At 40.7% G+C, this 25,409-nt stretch overlaps 2 protein-coding genes across 5 annotated transcripts in view; both read left to right on the forward strand.

Annotated features, from left to right (window-relative positions):
- Positions 1-6,474, forward strand: part of atf7a (activating transcription factor 7a) — a 29,160-nt gene extending 22,686 nt beyond the window's left edge. For all 4 annotated transcript variants that reach the window (XM_060893953.1, XM_060893951.1, XM_060893952.1 and 1 more), the window contains 4 exons: positions 127-270; positions 502-690; positions 1,003-1,108; positions 1,865-6,474. In XM_060893953.1, the coding sequence (XP_060749936.1) occupies positions 127-270; positions 502-690; positions 1,003-1,108; positions 1,865-2,097 (672 nt within the window). In that variant the 3' untranslated portion in view covers positions 2,098-6,474. The remainder of the gene's footprint in view (positions 1-126; positions 271-501; positions 691-1,002; positions 1,109-1,864) is intronic.
- An 826-nt stretch (positions 6,475-7,300) lies between these two features.
- The window catches only part of dip2ba (disco-interacting protein 2 homolog Ba), a 55,649-nt gene continuing 37,540 nt past the window's right edge, over positions 7,301-25,409 (forward strand). Inside the window, exon 1 of the mRNA XM_060894991.1 lies at positions 7,301-7,540. Within this exon, the coding sequence (XP_060750974.1) occupies positions 7,456-7,540 (85 nt within the window). The 5' untranslated portion in view covers positions 7,301-7,455. The remainder of the gene's footprint in view (positions 7,541-25,409) is intronic.

A 25,409-nucleotide genomic window follows, 5' to 3' on the forward strand; every position in this document is an offset into this window, starting at 1 on the left:
TTTATTGAAGTTGAACTCTTAAAGAATCCTACGTGTTAAACCTGTAGTGCCTTTTTAGAGTATATAAGAATGTAGTCATGCACTCGGGCTGGGATCATACCTCGCGTTTTGCTCGTGCCTCCTCAGCGGCTGAAGGCGGCGTTGTCTCAGCAGACCACTGCGGCCTGTGTCAGTGTGGCGATGGGCTCCAATGCCATGGTGCCACAGAAGATGGAGCAGAGCCAACTGCTGGTGCAGCAGCCTGATGCCCCATCTCCAGCACAGCCCCAGGTCCTCCATTAATCACCACGCGTCATATTACTGCACATAGTTCACTACAAGCTATGTACACTGTACCTGATTAATAACATATCGCAGATGCAGTTTTTCAGTTTCTGTAAAACACAGAGTTCATCAAATGAGTTTTTGTAACCTCTTGTAGCATGCAAGACATACAAAAATAAGTTGTTCAAATACTATAGAGATTTATCGTTGTTTTTTTGTTTTTTTTTTGGTGACCAGGTTTCTCCAGCTCAGCCGACAGGCGGGCGGCGGCGGCGCACAGTGGACGACGACCCAGACGAGCGGAGACAGCGTTTCCTGGAGCGCAATCGAGCAGCCGCATCCCGCTGCAGGCAGAAACGCAAAATTTGGGTGAACTCTCTGGAGAAGAAGGCAGAGGAGTTGACCTCCATGAATGTCTCCCTCACTGTAAGTCTAATACACATGGCTTTCATAAACCTGCTGTATCCTACAGCACTGTCGTGTTATTCAGGACCAACTGGTGGTACAAATGATCCAGTGTTCAAGTAGAAAGAGTATATAGTTTTAAACTGAAATCATTACCGGACGTCCTCTAGGGTGTATGTCTTAAGTTTGACAGGCATTTCACACCAGATCTTAACTCCACCTTGAGGTTTGTCTTATTCACCGAGAACATCTGGAAATCGCAGCAGATGTTTCTGTTTGATCAACATTTAAATGAGTATGTTTGTTTGAAATGTGTGTGTGTGTGTGTGTCAGAATGAGGTGTCTCTGTTACGAAACGAAGTGGCTCATCTGAAGCAGCTGTTGTTGGCCCATAAGGACTGTCCCGTCACCACCTTACAGAAGAAGGCTGCCTACCTAGGTGAGTCACTCCATGAGAAAAAGGATCAGTACAAACGTGTGCTTGTAAAGAACATAACTTTTTGTGAATAAAGATGGTCACAGATTACACATTACCTCTGCATTCATTTGTTAAATGAGTCATATTGTTAATTTTGAAAGTTCACTGGAAAAAAAAACAATTTCGAGGCACCAGGTTTTACACAATGGGCGCAGCACAAAAATCAGGAGGAACACACACAAGGTCATGCAAAGGTTACATTTTGTTTATCTTTGGTGGAACTCTCTAGAAGCAAATCCTTTCCCAGCCAAAGGTGCGCTAGGTGTGACAGTTTAGTACTTTAGGTTCTTGTCTTGTTGCTTCAGCAAAACTGAAAAAATTGACCAGTGACACAGTTAAAGCACCACCGTGATATCTTTCAGATCTAGTTTAAAACGTGTGTAAAAACTGTATTCTATATACACGAGACACATGTAATATTTCATGTTAGCCTTGTAATAAAGAATGTAATTAAAATAAGAATTTCGAATGTAATGTGTATTTTCACACACACACACACACACACACACACACACAGAGCGAGAGAGATTAGAGATTTATATAGAGATTAAAGATACTCTTATAGAGAAATGAGACAATGATGTATTGATATATAACAACAGGGATATAGAAATTTTCAGATTTCCATCTGATTGAGAAATTCAGCAATAATGGATTAAGTGATTTATTCAGGGCTTGTGAGTGTTGTCACTGATCTGTGCATGTTGTGTCTTGCAGGAGAAGAATCCATGAAGGAGATGTGTGAGGCCACGGGTTCTCCAGCTCCGGTGATCCAGCACAGCTCTGTGGCTCTGAGTCCCTCAGGATCGTCAGGGCCGAACGGTGTGAGCTCGCGGGCGGCCGCCGAGGCCGTAGCCATGTCCGTGCTGGCCGGCATGGGCACCCAGCGGGGAGAGAGCGGGCCCTCGCACGTCATCATGACAACACAGGCCCAGCCCTCGGCCAGATGATGAGCCCAGCACGAGGAGAGGAGAGGACTGGAGCAAGGGATGAGGCCAGATCCTCCCTATCCTCTTTTTCTCCTCTATCTGGCTCACTTTCACACTGTCATGCTGTTCTGGCCCGGAGCTGGCCCAGAGAATTTGGGGAAAAAAAACTTTGGAGAACGAAAGAGCTTCCTGTTCATTATGCCATAGACTACGGGGGCTGGACTCCGATCCTCATCCTTACTCTCATCCAAAATCCTTACTAAGCCCACTTACTTTTGCGCCATCATCCCTGCCCTCTTCATACTCGTCACCTTCCATCTTCACTCTCATTCTTCAGCTAAACTGTAGAACAGAACAGTGCTTCCTGAACGACTGACAATGATGACTGTAATCTGATGCATAGGTATTATGCACACGTGTCTCTCATTTACATACACAGTGCAGTGTGAATGGCTGATCAGTGGCAGTAAGTGAAAAGGAAGTGCTGCCGCAGAGCGTGTGCGCGCGCACGTGTGATGGGGTGGACGATATGGCAAAAATATCACATCACAATACTTCATTTTACGATAAGTGACGTGTACCAAGGCATTAAGTGTAGTTGAGTACCAAAAAAAAATGATAAAGCCTTTTTATGTAAAATGATGGGATTAGGTTTTTTTTATCCCACATTTCAAACAGATCAGAATGAGGAAAAGAGGAAAAATGATACAAAAAGAGGTTTTAACATCCAATCAGATGGATGATTCAAAGAGTAACTACAGTATGTATGTAGTTATAAAAGCACTGACAACTTACGGGTCTGTGGAGAAGGCGTTCATTCATATTTCATTTAAAAAGATCTATCTTCGGCCTCCTTTATGGTCGACTACTTGTTAAATAAAATAATATATATATATTTTTTTAGTTCATTCAATTTCACCCCAAAATGAATCGAGCAACACAAGCTTTTTTTAGTAATATTTCTAATTGTAAAGCCAAAACCTTTTTCATTTTGAAACGGAGAAGGAATGAATGCAGCACACACGGGTCCTAAAGCCGGTTACTCACTGAAGAGTATTGTGATGTTTTAATATCGTGACGACGATATTGATATTATACGACCGTATCGATCAGCCCTAGCATGTGTTGTGGTGTCGTACACGCTCACACTTACTGCCGTTCACGTTTTTCTCACATGAACCACAACTCTGCAATATTTTTTTTTTTTTTTTTTTTTTTTAATGAAAGAAAAAAAAATCCAATGTGTGTATCTTAAATCTTGTCCCTCACATTTTGGCTCGGTTTTAATTTTAAGGAGACCAAGAGAACACCTCACCAAGATCTGACCTCATTTCTACCCCTTTATAATATGTTTCATATGCAAAGAGTTTATAATCAGTGAGACTATAGTATGCTTGTGCGTGTGTGTGAGCGAGTCTGTGTGTCTCTCTGTATGTGTACAGGAATATACATCAGAGTATAAAATTTATAATTCATGGGACTGATACACTAATGTTGGCAAGCTTTATTTTTATGCTGTTTGCTATATTTTTGGCACATCCTCCTAAACACGTCGCTCGATCGTGTCGTTCGGTTTTCCTCGTAGCCTCGTGCCCCCGTCTTCATGACGTAAACAGGCTCATGGTTACATTTCAATGTTAATTGAAATCTCCTTGTTGGGATTCCTTTGTTGCGTCAGAGTTCGACGATGGTTCCAGCTTGTCTGGTGCGTTTTTGTTTTCTCTTGTAAAGTTCTCAGCTTTTAGCTCTACTGATTGTACAGGCTGTGTTAGAGCTGAGATTCACAAAAGTCAGGCTTTTAATTGTTTTATATGGAACGTGGCCTTGTTTAAAAAACAAAACCGAATCGTCGTCTCTTGGGGTAATTCTGAATTAATAAATACGTATTATCTCTAGAGGGCATGTGCTGATGATCAGATAAATATCACAATACTGAACAAAATATGGACATCATTAATACCTCTACACTCCATCTGAAAAGACTCCCTATGGAGGCTCAGCATTCATTATATGCACAACCCTGTAATTCTTTAATAGTGACTCAGCAACTATTAGCAGCAGCGCTACATTTTTTTTTAACTGTGTGTTGGTATGGAATTAACCACAAAATGTGAAAACTCCTGACGACTCTCATCCTAAAACTGAAAGATTACAGACAGGAATAAATAAAATGTTAGCATAAACAGGCATTTGTTTTTATTTATTAACCCAAAAAGTATCGAGTCGAGTTCAAAAGTTTGTACACCCTTAGGCCAAAGTATATGCCATTGGCATTTGCTATGATGGATTTGTTTTAATAATCGGCACATGCCTGCTATACCCACTCATTAACGCACTCCTGCTCATGAAATGCATTAAATGCACACATCCTGTATTGTTGCTCGAACAAAATATTCTGCCTTAACACTTTGCAGTGCCTCTAACACCCAGGTCAGGTTTTACGGTTTTCTGGTTGCCCACAGAAGTCTCTGTGCCAAATATAGGAATCAACCAGAACATTTAACAAAAAAAAAAAAATCTAATAAAAAGCTTTATATTTTGTATTGCAACGAATGTAACTACACATATGCCTTTGTATATCTTGAAACCGCAGGGAGAACATGAACAGCTTGTGCTGTGTTTGTGTACTGTGCTCTTTACTGCCATCTGGACCTGATTCGATGTTACTGCGTCACATTACTTTACTAAGAGGTGGAAGGAAACTGGACTGTTTTCAAACTTCCCTTTAATATTATGGCAAAATGGGTTAAAGCTGTAGTTTGGTAGAAATTAAAACGTTTTAATTATTCTGAACGCAGCCGAGATGTGCTTAGTGTCTAAATTGTCGTTATGGAAATCTGTCTCACCTCAAATCCTTTCCTGAGTTACGCGACAGAAAAGCGTTCGCCCAGTCGTCTGTAGGACACAAGTACGAACCCTGAACTCTCAGGGGAGGAGGGATCACAAAGTGTCTGTCAATCACAGCCACGCTAGCCACTTTTGGGACGCATGTGGACTCCTGTATCTGAAAGATGGTGGAAAGCACGTTCCTCTGAGTGTGCTTGGAGGCATTTAGGAAAAGGGGGAAAATGGGCTTTTGATTTTCCAGGATCACTGCCATTAGCACCATGTGATGCTTTCATTCATTTTTTATAGACCACGATAGGTCACACTGAAATCTGTCATGTTTAAAAATAAAACTGGATGCATTTTGATTCATGGGTAGCATTTAAAATGAGACCAGAAGCAAACACCTTGGCTGACCGAGTTCATTTGGGAGAAATGTGAATTTAGCATAAAGTTGATTTATTCTTTTTTTTTTTTTCCTCCTTTCTTTCACCCAACTATTTCTTTAAACTGAACGGAAAATGTTTTGGCAGTACGTGTGAGACTTGAATTTCCCTTCATCGTGTATTTTACATGGAGCGTAATTAGCAGAGAATGTAACGGCACGTCGAAATGCACTAAAATATGATCGAGGTTTATAGACTTTTGTATTTTATAACCTTTGCTGCTGAGTATGTCCTTCCTACAGCGTGTCCATTGTCAACATGGGTTAGCAAGTGTTGTCATTCATGTGCGTGGAAGGTTCAAGGATTTCGCAGCAGCCATAGAACGCTTATCTTACAGTACGATTACGCTCCGATAACGCTGGACTGAGCGATGTGGCGTTCATGCTGTTCTCAGTCTTCGTGTTCTCATATGGGATAGAGGAGGGCAGGGAAAACTTTCAGCTTTCATATTAAATAATGATTGCCGGCACTTTTTTTTTTTTTTTTTTTTAAACTGTTCTTTATTTTGTGCAGCGAGGACTGTGATAATAAATACTTCTCTAAGACCCTTTCCCCTTTTTTTGTAATACTGAAATGTAGAACATTTTAGGCCTACGTATTTTTCGTCATGAGCGTCTCATCTTACTATGTAATCATATTCTTTGCAGATTTTTTTTACCCCAGTTTTTAAAGAATAGTAAGAATGCCTTAAGACAGATGTAGCCTTTTATATACCGTGTCATTTTTTATTTCACCTCCAACTCATTTTTGACAAGAGAATTTTGGCCCTGGACTTTTTTTTTTTTTTTTACACCCTATATTTTCAATGTTAATACACTGTTAATTTATTAAGGAATTAATACAGAATAATACAAGGATAAAAACATAATCCCTCAGATCTGTATTTAATAGTAATGGTTAACAAGGTATGTAGGTAGAAAGGCAACTATTGAAAGACGTTCTTTCGGTTTCTAATTGTAAAGACACACTCCCGGTTGGACTGATGTTAATTCTAGACTTTATCTTCTTTACTGTACATATGTGTACTATATATAAATGTATTTACTTTTTCATGCATGTCGAAGTGAAATACGATGCACACTTGCAGTGCTGCAGTTTTGATTAAAGAAAAAGCAATTAAACACCATTTTTGTGTCTTTTATCTGTAATAAATGTAATTAACCAAAAGTGAAGCAATAAAAGATTTTATATGTTCAGCTGGAATGTGCTAGTGTTTAAAAGTCATCAAAGTGCTCTGTTTTTTTTCTAAAGGAAGCAATAAAGATGTAATAAGAGAATAGAATAAAAAGCACGGTTTAAATGATAAAAGTATTTTATGTCGTTAAATGTTCTGTTATGATGCTGAGAGCTCAAAAAAAGAAGCCACAAGCAGCAGTGTGCAGGGTCCAAGAATTCCTCACAAATAGCACCCTAATGTTCGGTTCTTGCCAAAGGTCTGGATTTGTTTGTAACAGAAAATCAGTAGTGTCCTAAAAAAAATGATAGAAATAGAAAATTTTACACAGTATGAGTGGAAAAAAACATCTTCCCAAAAACACACTGCTTTAGTAAAAAGTAAAGCTTGAGTACAAAAAAATAGTCTAGATTTGTGACTTGTGATGCTCTGAAATGATTTAGAGGTGTATTTTTTATATATATAAAAATGTGTATATATATATACATATATATATATATATATATGTATATATATATATATATATATGTATATGTATATTTTCATATAGTTTGCTAAAATATGGGAAAAAAAGGGACTTCAACTTGATCAACTTGACATCTGGGTTTTAATTTGGGTTTTGACCACCAGATGGCGCAAAAAACACATATGTCAACGCTGACCAATCACAGCGCGGATAAATCCCGAGAGGGCGTGTCTGTGCGGAGGGAAAGGGAAAGGGAGAGGGAGAGAGGGGGGGGTGTAGTTTAACTTCATTGTACGCGGTGCACATGGTCACGTGATCACTCGAGTTCCCACAGTATGGCGGAGCGAGCAGTTGTTCGGATGGATTTTGACTCGCGCTTCGTGTCTTGCCCCGAAGAGGGATTTTAACCGACGAAACGTTTTGACAGAACTTGTAAAAGAGAAGATTTAACAGTTGTATTTCTCACCATGGCGGACCGCGGTGCAGATTTGGCGGTTTTACCCAAAGAGGTGAAGGATCAGCTGGCGGAGTTGGAGCTCGAGCTCTCAGAAGGTAACGGTTGAAAAATGGAATGGGGTTTCGTCCCAAACCGCTTCACGCGCACTATCTATGTGCACTATATAGAACGTAGTATACACCCTATCTAGTGCCCTTGGTATTTAAAGGACTCTCGTAATGAGACGGAGCCGCTCAAGATTTTTTTTTTTTACCTAGAAGTCTGTGAAAAGGAGGCTAATGTAAAAGGTTTAAAATAAACACGACAGTTTGTTAGGTTTATTTATTTTTTGTAAACAAAGGTGTGTGTGTGTGTGTGTGTCTGTGTGTCTGTCTGTGAGAGAGAGAGAGAGAGAGAGTGTGTGTGTGTGTGTGTGTGTGTGTGTGTGTGTGTGTGTGTGTGTGTGTGTGAGAGTATTTTTTGTTATAGGAAATGTAAAAATAAACACTAGCTAGCAGCATTGATTCATTTCATGTCTAGACTTGAAAATGTGTTCAATGTTTTTAGTTGGAATAAAAAACAAATCCTCATGTTTTTATGTATAAAATGACGTGACTCACGACACAAAGCCACTGGATTCCTCTTCAAGCTTCTTCAGTTTGTTCCAAAGAAAGCATTTGACAATAATATACTAGATGTAACACATGGTGTCACGTTGTGTGTCGTGTTTTTAAAGGTTATTTAAAGGTTATTTGGCCTGTAAATGTGTTCAGGTTTTGATGAAGTGCCGGTCAACTGTCTGCCCTTCAGCCTGAGCTTCAGCTGTTCTTCCTCTGTGTGGTCGTGGCTTTGTGTCTCAAATGTCTGAAATATTAACAAACGTGCTGCCAAATATTTGTAAAATATCCTTGGGGTGTGTGTGTGTGTGTGTGTGTGTGTGTGTGTGTGTGTGTGTGTGTGTGTCGTGTTGATGTCCGAGTTCAAATTCCTTTGAAACACCATCATGCAAAACACCAGCAATTCAGCAGGAAGCACAATAGCCCTTGTTGTCAGGTGTGTGTGAGAGAGTGTGTGTGTTTGTCTCTGTGTTTGTGAGAGAGTGTGTGTGTTTGTCTCTGTGTGTGAGAGAGAGAGTGTGTGTGTCTGTGTGTCTGTGTGTGAGTGTGTGTATGTCTGTGTGTGTGAGAGAAAATGTGTGTGTGTGTGTGTGTGTCTCTGTGTGTGTGTGTGTGTCTCTGTGTGTGTGTGTGTGTGTGTCTCTGTGTGTGTGTCTCTGTGTGTGTGTCTCTGTGTGTGTGTCTCTGTGTGTGTGTCTCTGTGTGTGTGTCTCTGTGTGTGTGTCTCTGTGTGTGTGTGTCTCTGTGTGTGTGTCTCTGTGTGTGTGTGTGTGTGTGTCTCTGTGTGTGTGTGTGTCTCTGTGTGTGTGTGTGTCTCTGTGTGTGTGTGTGTCTCTGTGTGTGTGTGTCTCTGTGTGTGTGTGTGTCTCTGTGTGTGTGTGTGTCTCTGTGTGTGTGTGTGTCTCTGTGTGTGTGTGTGTCTCTGTGTGTGTGTGTCTCTGTGTGTGTGTGTCTCTGTGTGTGTGTGTCTCTGTGTGTGTGTGTCTCTGTGTGTGTGTGTCTCTGTGTGTGTGTGTGTCTCTGTGTGTGTGTCTCTGTGTGTGTGTCTCTGTGTGTGTGTCTCTGTGTGTGTGTCTCTGTGTGTGTGTCTCTGTGTGTGTGTCTCTGTGTGTGTGTCTCTGTGTGTGTGTGTGTGTCTCTGTGTGTGTGTGTCTCTGTGTGTGTGTGTGTGTGTGTGTCTCTGTGTGTGTGTGTGTCTCTGTGTGTGTGTGTGTCTCTGTGTGTGTGTGTCTCTGTGTGTGTGTGTCTCTGTGTGTGTGTGTGTCTCTGTGTGTGTGTGTCTCTGTGTGTGTGTGTCTCTGTGTGTGTGTGTGTCTCTGTGTGTGTGTGTGTCTCTGTGTGTGTGTGTCTCTGTGTGTGTGTGTCTCTGTGTGTGTGTGTGTCTCTGTGTGTGTGTGTGTGTGTCTCTGTGTGTGTGTGTGTGTCTCTGTGTGTGTGTGTGTGTCTCTGTGTGTGTGTGTGTCTCTGTGTGTGTGTGTGTCTCTGTGTGTGTGTGTGTGTCTCTGTGTGTGTGTGTGTGTCTCTGTGTGTGTGTGTGTGTCTCTGTGTGTGTGTGTGTGTCTCTGTGTGTGTGTGTGTGTCTCTGTGTGTGTGTGTGTGTGTCTCTGTGTGTGTGTGTGTGTCTCTGTGTGTGTGTGTGTCTCTGTGTGTGTGTGTGTGTCTCTGTGTGTGTGTGCGTGTCCCTGTGTGTGTGTGCGTGTCCCTGTGTGTGTGCGTGTCCCTGTGTGTGTGCGTGTCCCTGTGTGTGTGCGTGTCCCTGTGTGTGTGTGTGTCTCTGTGTGTGTGTGTGTGTGTGTCTCTGTGTGTGTGTGTGTGTGTGTCTCTGTGTGTGTGTGTGTGTCTCTGTGTGTGTGTGTGTGTGTCTCTGTGTGTGTCTCTGTGTGTCTGTGTGTGTCTCTGTGTGTGTGTGTCTCTGTGTGTGTGTGTCTCTGTGTGTGTGTGTCTCTGTGTGTGTGTGTCTCTGTGTGTGTGTGTGTGTCTCTCTGTGTGTGTGTGTGTGTGTCTCTCTGTGTGTGTGTGTGTGTCTCTCTGTGTGTGTGTCTCTGTGTGTGTGTGTGTGTGCGCGCATGCTTTTGAAGGGCTGTAGTTCTCAGCTCAGTCCCTTATTACAGTACAATAGAATTAAGCAGCCTGTGATTTCACTGTGTGTGTTTGTGTAAGAGAGTGAGAGTGTGTGTGTGTGTGTGTGTGTGTGTGCATGCTTTTGAAGGGCTGTAGTTCTCAGCTTAGTCCCTTATTACAGTACAATAGAATTAAGCATTTCACTGAGTGTGTGTGTAGGACAGTGGGATGTCTGCGTGGACTCAGCTGAGTAATACAGTTACACAACTGGCACCAGTCGGCGTGTGGGTTATGGTCCGAGGCAGCGTGTTGTCGCACCTACGGGAAAAGAAGCAGCCATGGCAACTGTAACGAGAGGAGCTGTAAAAGCTGTAAACACTGCACCGTATGGTCAAGTGGAGACGTACAGTGCCAGATTGGTCATCAGATTGACGCCTGGCTCTCGTGATTCACGGCATGTTGAATCGTTCCATCACTTCATCAAGATTCTGTGTGATCGAAGTGTCACGGTGCTGTGAAAGAAAAACGTGAGGAGTGGAAATCAGAACGAGTTTGAATCCGGACTGAAGCTAAATCTTTTAAGATTATTACTTGGCCCAGAGTATGTGAATGATCATACACACATCTTGGCTCAGTTCTATACCATCACACGTTCTTTGTAAATATTCCAATGAAGACACACTTTAAAGAAATCATTAAAGAAAATGACTGTTTTGTCTATATCATCAATCACCTGATCACTTGACCTACTGGCTTAATTGTAAGAGTATTTCATCATTATTTATTAAGTCTCTCGTGTACAACACTGTCAGTCGGAAGCACTGTCTGCCCTCTTTCACATACTGTCGCGTGGGTTTGGCTAGTGTCGCTTTGATTGACAGGAGATAGTGTGTGCCTTCCCTCTCTCCCAGAGAACACGGCCAGGACCGAAATGTGAAGGTAATTTGAAACCAGAAGTGAAGATTTCTGATTTCCAGATGTCACCGAATGTATTTTACGCACACACCAGTTATCAGATCTGTTATGGATTAAATGCAGTGGCTTAAGCTCACATGGAAAGAAAAATCAAGGCTTAGAGTTTACAAATTTTCCGATCCACCGACATGACGCAGGACTCAACATGTCTCGAACACGGTCACGCCTCTGAGTTTGGGCAAAGCTTGCAGATAATAATCAGCATCGCGGGCCGGCCGATAGTCTGAGACGTGTAAAGTGGGATGCATTTGTACAGTCATTTTCTCCCTGACTCTGTGTACATAAACTAACACAAATCATGACGCAGAGCTTTTTGGAAAGACCTGTGAATTTTTCTCTAGATTTTTTTTTTGTGGTATTCGCCATGTTTAGATTTCTATTTCAAAAAAAGGAAGTTGGTGTAATTGGTGAAATTTATTCCTAAATAAACATTAATGCTTCCAAAAAAAGGAAGTTGGTTTTTTACAACATAAAGCATCATTTGTAATGGATTTAGAAGGAAACTTGATTACTGATTATTAACTTCAGTGACCAGTTATGTAAATCTGTCACATCACGTGACTTTACAAAATCCATGTCAATGAAGGTGTGACTCACACGCTGTGACTAACAAACCGACTAATCCCAGCATGCCCAGCTCGATACCAGACATCTTTTCTCTGTAGTTGAGCTGCCAGGGTTCGGCGATTTTACAGTATAATCGATCAAATTAAAAAAAAAAAAAAAACGCATTTAGATCAGAAATTTACATCATGTCTTAAAACCTGAGCACTCACATGCAGAGATTTATTTGTTCCACTGAAATAGGAGAAATTCCACAGCACTTCGGCATGTTGTTTATTCCATGGCTGTGAAGTCGGAGACATCGTGGTTAGGAGGTGTGAAAGTGCCAACATGTCAACATGCTAGGCATTGCTGCTGCACTACGTCAAGGCAGTAAACATTCACGATAACGTCTGTAACAGATGATCCATCATACCTGTTGTAAGCCTGTGTTTATCTGTGTTTGTTTAACCCCCAAGGGGGCAGGTGAGAGAATGCGCATGTGTGAATCTGGGGGTATTCGGAGGGTCCTGTCAGGCTGCTTTGATCTTGGTAGAGCTGATGGCTTGGTCGGTCTCTGTCGAGGACACTCAGCGTTTTATTTCCACAGTGATGACCTTCTGTAGATGAGACCATATTGAAGCTTTCAATATTTACTGAATGTCTAGCGCGTAGTGCCAGTATTTATTTTTCAGTGTAATAATTGCCTAATCTTGTTCCTTAAATTGACATTTTCAAGGTATTAATTAATTAAATAAATAAAAAAACAAGACTACGGGATTTTAACAGCAGCATCTCCTTTAAGATTTAGATTATCGTGTCATCATTTCTGCCATGCTGTGCATGTGACCTTTATTATGCTTGCAAGCTTAACAGCTTAGACAAATGAAAAAAGTGTGTTTTACTATGTAAAATGAACTGAGAAGTAAATGCTCTTACAATAACCCAGGCTCATAAACGGATTATAAAAAAACACACGAAATGTTTTCCATTCTTATGTTTCAACCTCAACATAATGCTCCTGAAAGTAAAGCTGATTAATTCTATTTGTTCAGTGGGCCTTGGCATGGATGCTGCATGTCTCTGGAGCTGTACAGGAGCCATGAACACTGCATATTTCCTCAGCTGGTTTTTGATAGTAGGGTGATGATCGTAGGTTACAGAGCTGTTGAACTCATCACTTAAAAATATCCTGTAGGTGTTCAGTTAGTTTGAGATCTGGTGACTGTGAAAGCCTCAGGATATGGTTTGATTTGTTATCAAGCTGTTCTGCGAGCCTTGGAAGAGACCGCGCTGCTTGGAAAAGCTTTCTTGGATAAAGTCTTGTATGCTGTGGCATCACGATTCCCCTTTTAATTCCATTTTTTTTCTTTGTCTGAAAAGTCACAAACAGACCCTTTGCAAGGCAATAAAAGTCACCTACATTATTTTGCTGTCTGTAATTGTTTTAAGTAATTAATTAAGTAATTATCTTTCCTCCAGTTGGTACAGCGTGTACACCCCGTGTTCAGGGTGTATTTGTCTGTTTCTACTTGTCTGTTTGTGACTTTCTTCCTAGAAAATATTAGTGCTTATTTGTCTGTTAATGCTTGACTTTATATCATGAGACCAGATGCTCAGTGTTCAGTTCAGCCACCGAGTGTTGAGGTCGCTGCTTGTATCATTAAATCTGCTTTCCATCTCAGCATTCTTGACCCGTCTATGATTTTCCACCAAAGGCTTTTTAGAACGCAGAGAACGGAAATGCCCCGCGTTAATGCGCTAGGCTCGGGTTGCTCAGAGGAGAAGTGAGGCCGGCCAAGCTGCTGCTTAAAGATCGAGCCGATTCTGCAAGCCACCAGTGACCGTTAGGACACAATGGGGACTATTGAGCTGATCAGGGCACGGTGACTAGGAGCCGCACTGGCATTTAGGCCATTCAAGTGAGAGCTTTGTACCCTGAAATGAGCTGCTCTGAGCAGGCGGGGCTTTAGATTGTGTATGTGGTTTGTGTGAGAGAGAATATTCAGCGATGATCATGAGATGTGCACCACAAGGAAGTTCTCAGTATTTGTGGCTGCTAAATTTGGCATTGCACACTAATATGGATGATGATTTTTGTTGTTGTTTTTTTACACAGATCTATTTTGTGGGTTTAAAAAGAACACTAGAGTTAAAAACAGAAGCAAATATAAGTTTTTCTTGATCTTTCTTTTTTTTTTCCCCCAGAGAACAAAGTAAAAATGTTCAGCGTTTTTTCCTACATTTCTTTGGCATGTTACCAGGAGCTACACATGCTACTGTTCCTATCGTGATTTTATACACGTCACAGTGGTACCTTGCTTCAAAAAATCTCTTTATTTTTGTAAAATCATGTGAGTAGGAAATAAAATTGTGGGTACCTCAGTCAGCCACAGAAATGACCTGAGGAATTTTTCACCACCGGTCAGCCGGAGTCGTGGCTTTATAATGTGTTGTAACTCTTTTACACAACATTGAGAGAATTGTCGCACGTTACAATCGCTGGAATCACAGCTCGGTGTCACAATGTTGTACAGAAAATTAACGAGCCCAAGGGAGGAGGTTAATCACAGATTTGGGTTTTATCCCAAGCAGACAGAGCAGCTAAGCTGTAATAAGTAGCTCAGAGTTTTCTCAGAATAAAGAAAAACGTGTCTGTCTAAGTTTTTATCTGGTTAAATGACTTTACCCATGTGATACAGGTTTGTGAGCAGGATGATGTATATGTAGCAGATATCTTTACAGAAAGTCCAATCCAGTGCAGTTAGTGACTTCCCGATGAGTTTCTGTAATATCGAGCTTATTTGTGTGTATTGATTGAGCCGGAGATGAAGCTTCACTGTGATGATGAAGGACACACACCGTCCTGATGCAGTCTAAGACACGCTGTACGATACGGACGGAAAGAGCGCAAACTGTGTGCATAAAACCGTGCACTACAAATATTATGCAAAGTTTGGTCACACATGTTCCAGCAGAGGAAGTACAAGAAATATCCGTAGTACAAGCTCCTCTCGCTAAAAGCACAGTAGAAAGTCAGTCTCTGGTCGCTCGATTCCGGCTAACCGGGTCGACGTACGGTAGAATTAGGGAAGCTATTGTTCTCTCTCTATATGTGCAACATCCTGTTTGTGTTAAATATGGCTATCATTGTGTGTCTGGAACAGTTTGCATGCTGGAGACTTATGTGCCTTTCACAGTTCCCCTTTTTAATAAGGCTGGGTTTGTTTGGACATTTTTATGGAGCGGTAATAACTAGTTCAGCCTTGAGGCAAAAAAAAAAAAAAAAAAGTAATTTCACATGCAGCCCAATGTGTTATGAATCATAGTTCCGTCTCTTCTGACGTGTCTATGGCAATCTGAAACACTGTATGGTAGTTTCATACCCCCGGGCGTTTAAAGCCCAATTTTTGAAACTCGATTACGCCGTTTTCTTCAGAAATAGGACGGATTTCAGTTCGCCTCAATGGCTGCTTGCCTTTGATTCTATTTACTTTTACTTAAAATAACAAACCTATTTTTTTGTTTTCAAGCTGTACTGTGATTATCCAAAATTTGCATGGACACCTTATTGGTGTCTGGATGATATTTCCTCAGTCTTGTCATGAGCGCTAGGAAAGATTTTAGATAGCCAGGTGGTCCTTTTAAAGCCATCAGCATGGGTATGTGAAACATCCAGAGGCAGTCAGGGTCAAATAGCTGAGAGAGACAGATTAGGAGTCATGTTTCAACTGTGAACACACACACGTCATGGCACGTCAATCACATTTATATACGATGTCATTTTAATATTTGTGCAGTATGGATTATTCAAATTATTTATTTATTTATATATATATTTATTCATTTATTTTAAATAAAAAAACGCACACGTTTTTAACAGTGTATTAGATCTGCCTGTGTTTACACCAGGAGTGTAATAAAGTGCCACAAGCCTTATCTGTATATTTCTCATGTTTCCATAGCTTTGCTCCAAATCTTTGTATTTCTCTTCGGATTTTACCCTGAACCTGGTGTGGTTTATGAAACATACCCCAAAAAAACACTACCCAGAAAAAAAAGCCGAGCTGTTATTTGGGTTTTATTGGTCAGGGTATAATTCTGCGGAGGTTCCAACAGTTCACTTTAACCTTTCCAATTTTTGCTATGTTTTTTTTTTTTTTTTTTTCAATTTTTGCTAAAGCGACACGTTTCCACTTTTCTTTTCTTTTTTAAGCTGAAGCCAAGCAGTGTTTATCACCAAGTGAAAAGGACTCAGGACATGTGCTTCTGGTGGGGGTTACTTCTGCATTTTGGTATGCCGACTTCATCTGGATGACCTTTGACCTGTGACTTCACGAGCCTAGGTCTTGTGAGTCAGTAGAAATCCAAAATCACATGGCATCAGGAGCTTGTGTGCGATCACAAGATTTAGAAGCGGCGGCGAGGTGCAAAAATAGCGCAGCATCAGAACCGACGTAGCCGATGCGTCACACGATCAGTACACATACTACAAATAAAAGTTGTGAGAATTTATTCTTATCTTGTTGTTCATTTTTTTTATTGTTTTATTATGCTTCAGAGCTGTAAATAGACTCTGAGCCCATGAAGTGAGATCTATATCATGCGTTCAAATCTCCTGGGATGAAACCCCCCCCATGCCTTATTAACGCACACGGTAAATCCAGACAGATGGCCGATGATCAGATGTCCAAGCTCACAGATTGCCATTATCTTCAACAAAGAAGCCGTAAGACGCCTGTCCCAGGACCAGTGGGTCTTCTCCCCAGCGTGGCTTATGTAACGACCATATCTGTGCCGCTTTTGGGGCGTGAATAGTTAATGCCGCTTCTCTTTCTCCTGCAGACTCCTGCTGAGAGGCAAGACTGAATTATTAACTCATTTCATTAAACGCAATGGGGTACTGGCCCCAGCCTTGTTCTCCTGTCTCACATTGTATTGGGGTGCTTCCCGGATGACTGAAAGTTAGTGTGGCTCACAAGGTGCCTGTCCCGATTAATTTTTTTAACTGCTTTCTATTGAAAAATTGGCTTCTGTTTCAGCTCAAGCATTCTGTTAGTCTGTAAACACAACCCAGTGGCGCCGGGGGCATGAGGGTGGCGTCATTCTGTGATTAAAATGATCATTACCAACCTGTCTATTTGTGCTTAAAAGTCGTACATAACTACGACTACATGAGTATAAGCCATGGCACAGGAAGTGATGTGACTAAGTCTAAAACATATCCGGTTGACTTGAAACATGATTTGAAACCAAGCTCGAATCTTTTTACATGACCGGTAGCTTGAATTAATGACAGATTCATTTTAATTTGGATATCCTCTGTGGTAGAGTCGCTGGATGTTCCCTCAGGCCAGGGACCAGACTTGCTTTTAAGAAATGAAAGTGTATCGATTTCTAAAAGACAGAGCTCAGTGAAAGGCTTGGAGTGCTGCAGTGAAGAGAGACGGCTGAATTGTCGGCCAAGTACTGGATCTGCAGCTCGCATATTATGCCAACTTGTATGGAACGTTTTTTAAATTTGCCTCTTTGCAGACCGATCACAGGCCAAGACGAGCTGCATTTTCTATCATTTATATATATTTAGCATTCATTCCCCCCAAACAAGAAGGCTAATCTGTAAGCTAGCTATCCTGCCCATTCATACTTGCAAAGCATCTGCTCTAAATTTACTGTTCTGTCCATGATGAACCATGTTGAATATGCTTTAGACAGCAGTCGATTGCTTTAATGTCCCCGTAGTCTAAGAAATTCGAGGTATTCAAAAGTTACAATAAGCTTTCACCATTTCTCTGTTTTTAGTAAGCTAATGATGCTCATTTGGCGGCACTTCAGGTAAGTGTTTACTTCTTGTTTAAAATGAATGACCTATATTTACAGTGAGCTAGCAACTTTATTTCGGCAGATTTTGCATTTGAGAATGGTGTTGCTAAAAATCCCACGGAATGGAGATGCTCGTTGCTATAGTTTACCTCATGGAATCCGTAAATGTAAAACGATTTGAGGATGTCTTCTCAAGGCCAAAGGATAACATGGAAAAAAACTGTACTCTCTATTTACATTTTAATAGCACAGTGACACTAACCAAGCAAAGCTAGCTGTGAGCTCAGGTATGCAGAAGAGGGCTGACTGTCTTTCCTCAGAGCTTCAGCATGAGCGGTAGTTATAAAAATACTAAAGGTTGGCTTCATGTGTGTGTCAGAAGAAGCATGCTCCTCCAAGGGCAGGTTTCAAAAATACAATGTATTATCCAAGCAAATAAAAACACATAGGTTTGCGGTGGTGTTGACTGCAGGCAAAACCGACCTCAAAGGTGTGTGTGTAGACCTTTAGCCTAGTGTGAAATGCACATATAACCGGTTCAATTCCCTGAAGTTGTCATAACAGGAATCAAGACTACGTGGGTACTCATTTTGCAACGAACACACCATCACGCTTTCTTAATATACCCGCATGAAGGCAGTTGAACTTCGTTTTAATATCACACCTGTAAAAGACGGCATCTCGTCGAGCTTGTTTTCTTTATTTTTATTTTTTATTATAATTGAAGGTGTGTTTGGTCACAACAGTGAGGTAATGTTCATCAGAGAAACATGTATCATCAAATAAACCTCATGCTACTGATCCAGAAACCTTGTCTGGGTTTTTTTAGCTCGTCTGCAGCAGGATGTCTGGTTGAGTTTCTTTGCTACTCTCAGCCTCGGGGTTTCCCCCAGGGACAAGCTCCTCACATGCAAACCGAGAGAACCAGTTTGCTCTGCATTTGTCTTGCTGTTTACTTACTGTGTGTTAATCCTGTGGGACTTGACTCGGAGCTCCTGTGTCACAGAGCTATCGTTTAATGAAGCACAGTGAAGCTTTCTATCTAAACTATCTATCTACATTCCCTATTCACCGGATACTAAATTTTCACTACCCATTCCGCCTTGTGCTCGGTCAGCGTTGCTCAGTTTTAGTTCTTCCTGTGAGCTGAACTGCAAGGAAAATCGAAGGCAGCATTATATCTCAGTGGCTTTCAAACTTTTTTTCTTTCAGTTTTCTCTAAATAAGACCTCCGAAAACCTTATTAGAGCTGACTAATTTGGATAATGTATTTCTTTAGACTGCAGAGTGGAGCTCTTAAGCCTGTAGGCAGATCCGTGTTGTTGTTTTTTTTTTTTTGTTTTTTTTTAGCCCACTGTTCCAAAGCTTTGAAAACCTTTTCACAGTACATAATACAATCACCAGCGGATTTTAAATTGTGATGGAATTCATTCCTTTGAGATTCTGGTCCATGCTCATCATCTTCTACCGCATGCTGTTGGGTTGAGATCTGATGACTGAGGAGTTTACTGAAGCTCACATTGTCATGTTCCTAGCACCACTTTGAACCTACGCTTACACACAAGCATGTGGTCAGCAACGAGACTCAGATAGGCTGTGACATTCAAACTATGCTCGAGTGGTATTAAGGGCTCCAGAGAGCACAAAGAAGTCATCCCCACTCCCAGCCTGAACTGTCGACATGTGGCAGGTTGAGTTCATGGAGTCATGCTGTTTATTCTTACCAGGCGAACCAGGCAATAATTTTCAGTTGTCCGGTTTCTGTGAATCTGCACCCACTGTAGTCCTGTTCTTGGCTGATTGTCTTCTGTGGTTTCAAGGTTTGATGTTCTCTGTGAGTCTTTTCTGCTCACCATGGTTGTAAAGAGTGATTAATTGCCAGAAAATTTCTGTCGGATCAAAACAATATGGCAACCCTTCTCAGACCTTCCCATCATCCAACCATCATATTTCTATGCCCCAGAATTGATCTTTATTGTGTGTGTGTGTGTGTGTGTGTTGGTGTAACGAGTTGTTGGAAGGCCAGTGTTCGTACAAAGGACACAAAGCACCACAAAAAAAAAAAAAAACACCTCAGGAAAGAGAGTCATCTCTGTACTAAGTCTAGACTCACTGGAGGAAGTGATGAAGAAGAAACCGTAATAATTTTAGCTCATTTCACCAAGTTGCTTGAAGAAGCCCAACTGGAGTTGTTTCATAACTGCTGCTAATGTCAATATAAATTTCACTCGCATTACCCAATTCTCAACGCTCAATATTTGCACACAAAAAATGTGAATCTTCCTTTACATTAAACCCACAAACTCGCATCCCACAAAAACTGAATGTGAATATTTCAGTCGGTGTTGTGATATTTACATTTATCCCCTCACTCAGAGTCAACGCACAGGGTTGGTGTGCAGTATAAATATGTGGTATCAGTATTTATGCAATCACAACCCACAATGAGCGCACAACACAAACTAGCTGATGACTTTTACACACGTTTACAGATTTTAATTGGCCGCATTTCTGCTACTTTCTTTCTAGGTGCATTGACTGACTCACCAAGCTCAGTTTGTCAGACGAAACTTCAATTTCTCTAAGTGGAACAGTTTGGTCAGTGTAATAGTTTGTTTCCCAGACCTGCTTGCTTCAATTTTCACAGAAATCTAAAAATTATCAAAAAACAACAGAACAAATAGTTCATTTACTCTGAAGCACGAAGACCGTTTTGACACACAGTTGGGTCTGAATGACCACGCTCACAGAAACGAGGGGTTTTGCCTAAGTGCCTGAAGGAGCGATACAGACGGTCTTTTCTCCCTGCTGCTATTAGACTTTACAATCAAAGCTGCTCCCATTGAACCAGTCACCATAATACATGCTGTTATTACTGTTTAACTGCAATAATAAACAATAAGAAAGTATTTTGCAAAAACATGTGCAATAACAGAAATTTAAAAAAATGTGCAATATTACCTATGTGCAATATGTCTTCAGTGTAATTACTACTCTTTTTATATATTTTGTGTCGTATATACTGTATTATATTATGTCCGTATTCTTTTTATATATTTTGTGTCGTATATACTGTATTATATTATGTCCCTATTCTTTTTATATATTTTGCTGCCGTATCAGAGAAATTTCCCCATTGTGGGACGAATAAAGGTTTATCTTATCTTATCATTTAAACCGCCATGCACTAGAAAGCGTGCGCGAGAGTGCGTGTGTATGCGTGTGAGGCATTCTGTAATCCGTGGAAAGCATTCAAACACGGCTTAAGATGATTTGTTTTAAACTTTATACGGCGTTTTCAGTGAATACTTACAGGCATGTGATTCTTATTTGCAGAGGCTTAAGACCTCTGAAGTAGTAAAGCTCAAGCAATAATCTGGACACTATTTCTATTCCGTATTTTCTACAGTTTAGACAAAATGTTTAAAACGGTCAGTTCATGACATGATTGGTTAGACAGTTTGAACCTATAGGAAGCTTGTGATTAAATGCAGCAGTCAGTAAACTCCAAGATGTAAGAGAGAAACACAACATAACACAACATCTCAGTTATTTTAACAATTTACCTACAGTCTTTTTTTTTTATTATTACTATTATAGAATTTCTTTAGCTTTCCTTGTCCAACTAACACATGCAGGGTGTTAATGTACAAATGATAATGCAGAAAAAGGCAAGTTTTTGAATTTGGACAATGTCTGTTATCACACTTACTGCTGGAGAAAACGTGCTCCGGCATCGATAGCCTCTCTGGATCAGATTATTAGCGAGCCGATTGTTTGGAGAGGGTGTGGACGGCTTTAGGTATTTTAACGACAGCAGGTTCAGTTCTAATTTTAAAGCCAACGTTGATATCGTGCATGTAAGAAAAGAGAATCGGGATATTTGAAAGAGCGTCCAACATACAAAAGGACCGAAGCCAAACATTTGTTAATGGAACCCATAAAGGATGTGGAAACAAAAGTGCTTTGGATACGCTAGAACGTGTTAAAACAACTTTAACCCTTGAAGACCGCTTGCTTTTTTTTTTTTTTTTGAGCGCCATGTACTTGTTGAACAGGGAGTCCGAACTTGTAAACACCAAGGAAAAGTGGGATTGCTAAAAAGAAAGACGGCTGGAAGAACCATGCGTGCGTTTCTCTTGGCTCTTTGTCATATCCTGTAGAGTCATCTTGTTTTGTTCCAAACGCTGTATCAGAGCAGATCCAGCGTTCCCTGATGAGTCATCGCCTGAAGGAGCTGTAAAGCTGGGACGTCATGGAGAGGCGCGAGATATGAGCAACAGTTTTGCAACCAAACCCAGATTATAGCTATCTCTCTATTTCCTTTCCTTCCTTCCTCCCACTCTCCCAGTGTTCACTCCAGACCCCTCTGTGACAAACCCCGCCTGGTCACGCCTGGACTTGCTGCATGTTTGTACAGAAACGGATGGGAAACGTCATTCTTTGACAGCACAGTTTACCCCATGTTTGACGTTGTGTTGTGTAAACGTCAGTATACGAAGTGTTCGTGTCTACGTTTTATCAACCTAATCTACTGAGTCAGCACACACAAACACTAGGATTTCCTTCCCTGGCCACGTTTAATTTTTTATTATTTTTTTATAGACCCTAAGATGATGTCATTGTGTAACCTAGTCACCGTGCGTTTCCCAGCAGCCTGCGGATGGAAATTGTGCGTAGCGTCAGAGACGGGCAGTGTTTCAGATTTATGACTTATGTACTCGAAATTTACAAATGTTTCTCCTGATCAAATTTTTCACGTTCTGTAAAGATCTTTAGAGCGATTTCCAATCTTCTGTTCCGTTCCCTCCAACTGACTTCACCAGGAATAAAATATCACGTCACACCGAGAACAGGCTAATTTTGTGGGTTCTTATAAGCCGTACAAAGCACACTGAGACAAAAGCTCAAATATTCCACCGCCTTCTCCAGATCTTATCAGTTGTATTGCAAAACACCAACAACTGATGCCTGTCTCTGCCTTATTTGCATTTCTGTCACTGCCAACACTGCTGTTTTTTTGTTTACTTCATTTTGACAGAGTTGACATTCTTGTTCTCTAAATGAAACTAACACCACAAATACGCCGGTAAACACTTTAAAGTGGGTCTAACAGCGGGACTGGGATCGCAAAACATACTGCGGTCTTTTCACTTGAATGAGATGATATTAAAAAAATCTAGTGTTTCCTTTGGCAGCAGTTTAGTATGTGTGCTGAGATCTCAGAGGCGTTAACATCTCAGAGTCTTCTGGAAAGACAAACACTGACTCTTTAAATAAACCGACAACCGTCTACTTGGTGGCTTTATATATATTATGTATTTAAGTTTACTACCAGATTGTGATTGTATTCCAGCTGCAGCGTCAGAGAGGCAGAAGCTCTCGGATGGACAGAAATGTGGGTGAAGGAACATGGGGAACATTTTAAAGGAACATTTTTAAGTTCTGTAGAAGAAATGAAGAAGGAAATGATTCAGCATTTTTTTTTTTTTATTAACACTGACTTTTATATGCTGACCAGTTAAATGGTGTTTATGATACTGGATGTTTCCCAAATGACCTATTACACATTATGCACTCCTTTATTTATTAGCAGGTTTTTACTAACCAGAAGTATAAGCTGTTTCCTAGACAATGGTAAATGAGGTCAAACAGGCGTAATGTGACTCTGTAGCCAGCATTAGCTCAGTTAGTGTGCATTAGATCGGGTGCAGAAACCACGATACTGTCTTTATTTAGTCTGCTAGCTTTAACGGAATACGGCAAATTTTTAAAACGACGGTTGATTTAAAAGACATTTTTTATAAAAGTGTTGGCAGCTATTTTTAAATTTTGTCTCATCCACCATCGGCGCCTGGTAGCTCTGCCCCCTTTTCACTACGTGGGCAAATCTGCGACCGTTGAACTCGTGAAGTGTTCGTCGTTCCGCACGGGACTTTTCCGCTTGTAATAATGTTCTAATAGCTATATTATTGTTTTCATAGTGACTGCAATAGTCGTGCATATTAACACATAGTAACGTACACAAGACGCTCTGAAGACGCTCAAGAAGACGCTCAAAGTAATCAATTAAAGTGTTGTTGTACTAAGGCTTTTTGTTAGGCGAAGTTTTACTTTTAAATATCACGGAAAGAAGTTGTTTGTGAAAGACGTTGTTGGTATAAATGGTCTAACTTGTGATACCCTGTAGCCAGCATTAGCTCAGTTAGTGTGCGTTAGATCGAGTGCAGAAACCACGCTACTGTCTTTATTTAGTCTGCTGTGTGAGAGGGTTCCTGCGTTGTGTGTGTGTGTGTGCAGTATTCATTCTGTCCATTCGACACACTTCAGAACTTAACACAGACCCCAAAGTATGCACTTGAGCAGTGAGTCACTCACACGCTCTGCAGATCTCGTTAACCTGCTCCGGCAGAAAAGTTTACAGAAGTCATTCTGAGCCTATGTGTTAATTAGCTCACAGCAGTGGTACAGTATACATTCAAATAACACCCCTCTGCCGATATCAGCATGCTTCAGTCTTTAAACAGAAGCACCTGGCTATTGTTAGCACGGACTGTTTATCTGCTGTCAGGACAGTGTGTGTGTTGGAGATTGAGTCTTCTGTGTCGAATGTGTTGCTTCACTGTTCAGCTGAACAAATCGGTGCAAGAGAAGTTCAAGCATACACGTTCAAGATCACTGAGATAAGGCGAGCGCGTCTAAGTTTAGACTCAGAATCTTTGGCTAGCTGTGTTTTATCACCGAAACGATGTGTAGACATAATAAAAAGATTTGCGGTGAAATCAGTTGCTCCATTTGGTTTGTTTGGCTACATCCCAATCCGCATATGCAAAATAGGACGGTTTCTAGAGGTTGTCTGGATTGTTAAGGCCCTTGGCTCACTACAGGAGCTTTCTACTGGGAACCCTTTCTGATAGGGTTACATAAAACAAAAAACGTGTATTTTTTTTGCAAAAGTATAAAAACACCTTAAAACACACTTATCTACCCAGCAGCACTAGTGAGGGATCACTGAAAAACAGATCTTATAAATATGTAAGATAAAAAAAAAAGGGCAAAAATGATTTGTCTTAATGCGCAGGTTCTCACATACTGCTTTTTATTTTGCTTTTTCACATAAATAGTGCTGCATTTACAATAAATTAAACAAACGTATACGCCGATCTACCCGTGGCAAGTCAAAACTCTTAAGCTAAACAATAAACAGTATATCGAACAGGCCAAGCTTTTACATCAAGCTCGAGTTAATGAGGTCTTATTAGTGAAGCCGTATTCATGTATTCACCGTATTCACGTATTTTAACTCGCTGTTAAGTAGAGCAGGTCATTTTAAAAAATGATTATGAAAACAATTATACACAGATTCTTTGCTGATAAATGTGGTGGTGGTTTAAAAATAACCTTACAACCTTGCATCATTCTCCAGGTTTGCTTTTATTTATATCGATGCATATGTCATTTTTAAAATGGATATGCAGATTAAATAGCAGATCATTTTGTTCAAATCCTGAATTTTTAGAAATGTGTAATTTCTGGTGTTCTTTGCGTTCTTAGGATAAATGATATGCTAGTGGATAGTTTGAAGTTTCCTTAATTGCTTTCTAGACTTCTAGTCGAAGGCAGCATTATTTACCTGAAGAATTAGTAAAGCCCGCCTCTGCTTCATTTTCATTGGCTGCCAGTCATAGCCACTCTTTTTCTATTAACTGGCTTGATTGTGAGGCAAATTTCCTTTAAAGCAGCAGTATGCACCTTTTCAGCAAACACACAATTTCAGCAACTTTTGTCATTTTGTCTAAATACAGATTTCTGTTCTGGAGATTTATTTTGTTTCAGGCACACACAGTACGAGCGAGTCAGATATACAGGGTCATCTTTTGAAGTTTCACAGAAAATGTCAGGAAACAGAAGGCTAGCTTCAGTCTGTTTGACTCCTGATCTTTACTACGTGGGCTGTGAAGGTCTG

Source organism: Tachysurus vachellii, chromosome 19 (assembly GCF_030014155.1).
Source record: "Tachysurus vachellii isolate PV-2020 chromosome 19, HZAU_Pvac_v1, whole genome shotgun sequence".
NCBI classification, from domain to species: Eukaryota; Metazoa; Chordata; class Actinopteri; order Siluriformes; family Bagridae; genus Tachysurus; species Tachysurus vachellii.